This window comes from Pteropus vampyrus, unplaced genomic scaffold (assembly GCF_000151845.1).
Source record: "Pteropus vampyrus isolate Shadow unplaced genomic scaffold, Pvam_2.0 Scaffold121, whole genome shotgun sequence".
Lineage (NCBI taxonomy): Eukaryota > Metazoa > Chordata > Mammalia > Chiroptera > Pteropodidae > Pteropus > Pteropus vampyrus.
The window spans coordinates 1,635,305-1,642,133 of NW_011888902.1; the positions used below are offsets into that span (position 1 = coordinate 1,635,305).

A 6,829-nucleotide genomic window follows, 5' to 3' on the forward strand; every position below is an offset into this window, starting at 1 on the left:
TTTTGTGATTACTCAGAAAATTATACCTTTGGAGCAACAATTTTTTGTGATTACTCAGAAAATTATACCTTTGGAGCAACAAATTGGATACATGCATATCTGAGTAATTGTCCTTGTAGCGGCAGTTCATTGGTTATTTTAAATTATCTTAAAGATTTACAAGAGGAATTATAGAAGAAATATTTATTTTTATATGACGTAAAAAGATGAAAGTTAATAATATATTCAGTTTGTTATGTAACATGATAGCATTTTTCCTGGTAGAAGTTCTCCTTTATTCCTATGTAACTGCCTTGAAATTTGTACCTTAAGGACAAAGAAAGGTCACTAGTCCCCCTAACTCCTGGTTCTTTGTCAAAAATGGACACAGTTAATGAGGTTTGTTTGGTACAGAACAAATTCTCAGACACAGATAGAGATCCTTTCAATGGAAACAAATTTGTTTGGCTTTACCAGGTTACTTAGCGATTAATAATAGCCTGGAGATGCAGGTGAAGAAGGTCACCGCCCTAGCTTGCCAACACAATCTAAACGTGCAGCTAGCCCAGCAACGTGGCCGCAGAAGCCCCCAAAACACTATGCATAAAGCAAAACAGGCTATTTTCTGACTCCTTTTTTCATATTAATAAGCAATTTTCAAGAGAAGGGTGGCAAAATGAGGGCCATGCCACTCCAAGTAATTCATTTATTTTGCAATTTAATCTTATGTTGAAAAAAATTGCCCTTCTGCAGGAGCATAGCATGGTGATTTTTAAACGTCAGGCCGTTTCATAAGTAACCTTGTATGAAGTATTGTATTAGGAGCCCTTAACAGAAAATTGCAGCAAAAGTATTTCGAGACATTGAAGTAGAAATGAGAATCTTTTCTTATTTTTGGAACTTTCTCCTGTTATCTTAGAGGTAAATACTCAGATGATTTACTTCATATTTTACTTATAGAACTAGACACTAAGTTACATATGTATATTTTAAAAAGAATAAAGTACAATTTCAAAACATTATTTTAAGATGAATCGTTAGATTTGTTCTATTAAAAGATTTAGTTTTCCACATTTGATAACATAACCTATCTGCCAGGTGCTTTTTACGTAGTGTATTTTAAAACCTTATTTTATGTTTAAATTTCTTAGACACATACACACAAATGATGAAAAAATTTCATTATTTTAATGAAATTTATTGCACCCAGAAAACCATGAACTTATTCACCTAATTTAATTGTTATTCTAATTATTTATGTAATTGGACAAAATGTCAACCTTTCAAGTGCAGGATAATATATGTAATCATGTTGATATTATTTGAATTGTTAACAGAATTAAACTTATAATAAATCAAGCATATGTATAAAAGACCATCGCACTTTTAAAATTAGCCTATTAGTTGCTGTACAAAATAAATGATTAGAGATTTGTAAATACAAAATCAAAATGTAAAGAAAATCAGTAGATCAAATGTTTTCTTGGGATATTTATGTCCCAAAAAGTTAATCTTCAGCCAAAGAAATTAATACAGTAATTCAGTTTTGCATTTGGTATGTTTCTTCCACGGCTGAATTAGCTATAATATATAGATATTTGATTCTAAAAACTTAACCACTGGAAAATCACTTTAAGTGTTTTTTTAAAGATTGCACGAATGTGCAGGTAAGATAGATCACACCACTGACTTTGATGGATGTGGGTGATGATTACCCCTCAAAAACTTACTCGATTATCATTAGTGAAAGAATTAAAATGTAAGCAGATTTTCAGTATCACAAATAACTGCAAACTGTTTCGATGCAGGGAGGCGCTGGACGAGTTTGCAGAGATGAAAGAAAGGGAAGAGAGGAAGGCCAGCCTCGAAAGGGAGGAGAAGAAAAGAGATTACCAAGCCCGGAAGATGCATTACCTCGTCAGCACAAAGCAGGTTGGTCTACCTGTCCCCGACAGCCCCCGGAAGCCGCGCGGGCCCCCAGCCCGACAGAGACAAACTAGCGGGCTGAATGGGACATGACTTGCTGAAAAGATAGCACAAAGGCGTGACTTCGAGTTCAATTCTGTGCTTCTGTGTAGGTGCAGGCAGGCACCGTGACTTGTCTGTGACAGCGGCTTCATGCAGGCAGCCACTGCGACGCTGGCAGAAAGGCCCAGGTCAGCAGCGGGGTCTCTGCCTGCGATGACACAGCACAAAGGGCATAGCCCAGCTTTCCAAACCCATTCTGAGCAGCGTCTTGTTGCTGCATTGTACTTCGATCAGGAACCAACAGGTTACTAAGCTGCAGTGGCTTTTAGGTGTTCTCTCTTAATTGAGCTAATGTGGAGATTAAAACCGTTCTCGCGTACTTTCCAAATTTCGGTGCAAGTTTTCAGGTGTAGCTTTTAACAGAAGTCCTTCTGCAGTTACATCCTCACACAGAAATGTGAATGTGGACCTTGGAATATTTAGAAATTTATTTTCCTCCATGTGGTAAAATTTCACTACCTCAGATCTTGACATGGTTGCTAAGAAAAAAAATACATTGCATGCAGAATATGCCGTTCACAAAGAAATATGGTTAAAAAAGCATGGATTTGAGGGTTGAGTTGTGTTTTGGTACTTGAGCTAGAGGTAGAAAACTGGCGATTTCTGGAGTTTTATTTTTTCTTCTAGACTTTCAAGTCCAGTCTCATAGTTCTAGCTAGAGTCACACATTTACATGTTTTCAGACGTGAGCCAGTCAAGTCCCAGAGGTGGACGGTGAGGTGCTTTGAGACCGGTGTCCTTCTTAGAGCCATCCAAGCCCAGAACCATCTTAAGCCCTGGGCTGGCTGTGTGTGTGGGGAACAGCCCCTCTGGACTTCCGGCCTCCGGTTCCTGGTCTAAAAAATAACACTTTTCAATAATGCTGACTTTCTTATTATTCACTTGGATTTGTTTAGCTGAGTTATCTTCATTTGACAGACAAGGAAACTGAAACTCAGAGATAATTATGAGACTGATTTATAAACACAAAACTAGAAGCAATAGATTTGGTCCTCAGACTGTCTTTTGACTCTAGATACTTATGCAGTAATTTAAAGATAATTTAAAAATTTAAAATTTAAAAAGTCAAAATAGTTTGACTTTTTGCTTTACAATTCATAACAATGTAAAAATTTTAGCCGTATGATTGGTAGGCTACCTTTTTTAAAATATAGAATTACAAAGCATGAATTTTTTTTAGCCAAATGTTTATTTGATGAACTTTAATTACTAGTCATTTTAATTTTGATGAAACTAAGGGGACCATAAGTATAGACTTTAGTACTTTAAACCTGGTGATAATTCTTAGGTAGAGTTGTTTATTTTGATAACTCCGAACCCTCTTTATTCTTTGGATCATTCTTAGTCTGAGTTCTAATTGTGTTGTTGATACTTGTGATGGATAGTGTTATAGAGAAAGCAATTTTTAAAAGGATGAAATCCAATTTAACTGAAATACTAGTTAATTCTGTTTTATCCAGGGTTATCTAGCTATCGAGTAGGTAGTGGAATAATTTGAATAGTCCAGAAAGAATTAGGTTTTTTTTGCTAATAATAATAATATAGGAAAAAGGCATGAACGCTTACCTCGTGCCAGAGTATGGTAGATATTGGGTATGCATTACTTTTTAAACTATTTCGATTGTCTTTCAACTTTAAGTGCCTGGTTTAACAATTCATGTCACAAACGACCACGTGACTCAACTCATGGATCTTCATGACTTTTCAAACAATGTTACCGTTACATTTTCGGTTTTGCTTATGTTTACAAACACAAGCCGCCGTTTCTCTCGTCGCTCATGGCGTGCTGGCTGCTGGTGATGCCAGGGCGCGTGGACTCTGGCGTAGCCATCACTCGTCCCCGCAGCTCCGGGGCTGCACGGGCAGCAGGCGGGGCCGAGCGGGCACCGCGCTCTCCCACTCAGGGAACCGTCACGGGACGTCACCTTGAGTCTTCTGCGCCTCCTTGTCACTTCGCACCTTGTAGGATCGTTACACGGGTTAAACGGAGCGTATGGAAGAGGGCGCCGGGCTCTTCGAGAACATTCAGAGAACGGTACCGTGCGACTAGAGTTCAACCTGTCGAGGACGAACCGCGATCCTACACTTCTAGTTCCTTCTGTTTGTCTGAGCACTTCGAAGCTTCCGTTTCCTCATTTCCCTTTTTGCTTTCCTTTCGTTATTAACGAAAATTAGTTAGGCATCTTTATAATGCTGTCCCCCAGCTCCCGTTTTCCACCTGGTTTCACAGACCTAAGGGCACTAAAGGGGAAACAGTTCCCAAATCACCCCTCTTGGAGAAGTGCTGTAAAAATATTAGGGATTTTTATGCGGATCTGGCAAGTCGGTACACTGGTTAAAGTGATCTTGATATTCGATCACAAGTTACTAAGGCAGGAGGACAATCCTTTGGACCACTTTTATTCCCAAGGCGAACTCGTGTGTGTGTGTGTGTGCGTGTGTGTATGTGTGCACATGTGTGTGCATGTGCATTCGTGTGTGCACGTGTATATGTGTTCACACATGTGTGTTTGTGTGTTCATGTGTGTGTTCACGTGTGTATTTGTGTGTTTGTGTGTTCACCTGTGTGTTCATGTGCATGTGTATGTGTGTGTGCGTGTGTGTGCATGTGTCTGTGCATGTGTGTTCGCCTGTATTTGTGTGTGTTCACCTGTGTGTTCGCCTGTGTGTGCATGTGTGTTCACATGTTTGTGTGTATGTGTATGTTCGTGTGTGCATGTATGTGTTTGCGTGTGTGTTTGTGTTCGCATGTGTGTGTGCGTGTGCATGCATGTGCGTACGTGTGTATGCATGTTTTGTAATAGGATAGTGGTGTCACCCTAGTTTCATCTGTTTGCCGTGGTCAGGGGATTACTTGTACTGACAGGATGGTACTGACAACTTCAAATGTTTTCTTTCTTATATCCACCAAATTTGCTTTATTTAGCTTTAAATCAGTATTTTTTGTCGTATAGTAAGAGGTTGAATTTTAAAACTGATATTGCAAGTGATAATTACAAACCATCTTTAAGCAAAAAAATGCAATCTTTCATTTTCACCTAAACAAAAAGATGTAACGCTTAAGATTTCAGAGTGAATGTAAATCTCGACTCTAAAATACATTGGTTAATTACTCCAACTCACATATTCTTGAGTATCCGCAGTGTACCTGATCCTGTACTAGGACTAGGACGTGTAAGTTTACATGACGGGATTCATAACCACGGGCAGCAACATTCAGTTTAGGTTCGGTCAATGCCAACTTCTTTAGTAGAAGGAATTTGACAACTTTCCATGACAGTTTATATAGGTAATCATTGTAATTAACAACTCTTTATGTTTATGATTTCGCCGATTCCATTTACTGTTTGGCTTATTTTAATTTTTAAAAATTCCTACTTTTTCAAACCCAAGGAGGACTCAGAGAATGAAAGATTCGTACCTGAGGCTGATTCTTATTACCGATTTTCTTGGCGTGACTTGCTATTAGGGAGATGTTAGGCTGCAGATCTGAAAATATTCCTGAGTTAGATGTTTGCAGATTAATTTTATTGTTTGTTTTAAGAGTTTTGATTTCAAATTATATTAAATATACATTTAAGTACAAAATAAAAGCCAACGCCGGATTATTTGTTTTGTAAGGTTCATGTCAGTTTTCACTCTCAATTTGGGCAGATATTTGAAAATTTACTGAATAAACATTCAAGTGTGAATAACTTTTTATAAGAAATATATCAGGAGAAGAAATGTCCTGTTGACGCGCTTAAAAGAATAATTCTAATAGCATTTTAGCAAGGAGAGAAACCCTGTTTTATTGGTGATTTCAATAATTTAGAAATGATTTTAATCTAGTTTGTAAAATACTAATTTTTATATTAAACTTTCACAGCTCTAATATAGCTTAACTTAGATGAATAGAAATAAAACATTAATCTAGACAACTAATGCTTCAGAGAAGGTGAATATTTTCGTAAGACAAAATTGTATTTGTAAATTCAGACTTAGATAATAAATGAAATCATGTGTTATTTAATGCATTAATAATTTTAGGACAATTATGCTGATATACTGACATACTCATACTGATAGCATTGTTTTAAAGTCAGTTTTAAGCTTATTTTTAATACAAATCCAATGTATATCTTAAAATAATTCTAAAATCTGTTACTACTTTTTACAGATATTAATAATCTCATCTTTATGCAAGCAAATATTTAGCACAAATAGAAATTACACAACTAAATAACTAATATTGCAATGAGTGAATTAATAGACGCCTCAGGGTTTTATTAATTAAAAAGTTCAAGTCATATTTAAGCACCTTTTGTATATGTTTATTTCAATCAGAAAGCTGAACATGGTAACTTATTTGCATAAATAATCAATCACCATTTACTAGTAGTAATAAGGTTAATTTGTTGCTACAGACATAATAGGATTAGTCGATTATATTTCCCAGAAAATACTATTTGTTATGCACCCCATCACCTGTAAGACAGGATTGAGTTTAGCGCCCTTATTAAATGCACACATCAAAAAATCTTTGTCCCCATAAAAGTTTTATGAAAAGAAAGCTAATTTTAGGTGATTTGAATAAGTAAAATGCAAACATGGCCTCCATTTGTAAATTTAATTTATCTTTCTGCAAAGATTGATTATTTAATAAAGTTATTTATTTTGATTCAGTAACCAGTCAAACTAAATCTAACACATATAGGACATATTTCCTTTGAAGAAAATCTCATTTGCAGATTTGTTTTATTCCAGATCAACTGACTTTCATTCCCTTGTCCTTGTTCTTGGGTAATAAATTATGTTGTCTGCTCCACCTACTGGTAGATAT

At 36.3% G+C, this 6,829-nt stretch overlaps 1 protein-coding gene across 1 annotated transcript in view; it reads left to right on the forward strand.

Annotated features, from left to right (window-relative positions):
• The window catches only part of SPATA17 (spermatogenesis associated 17), a 119,616-nt gene that overhangs the window by 41,825 nt on the left and 70,962 nt on the right, over positions 1–6,829 (forward strand). The window contains exon 6 of the mRNA XM_023534149.1: positions 1,788–1,911. Coding sequence (XP_023389917.1) covers positions 1,788–1,911 — 124 coding nt within the window. The remainder of the gene's footprint in view (positions 1–1,787; positions 1,912–6,829) is intronic.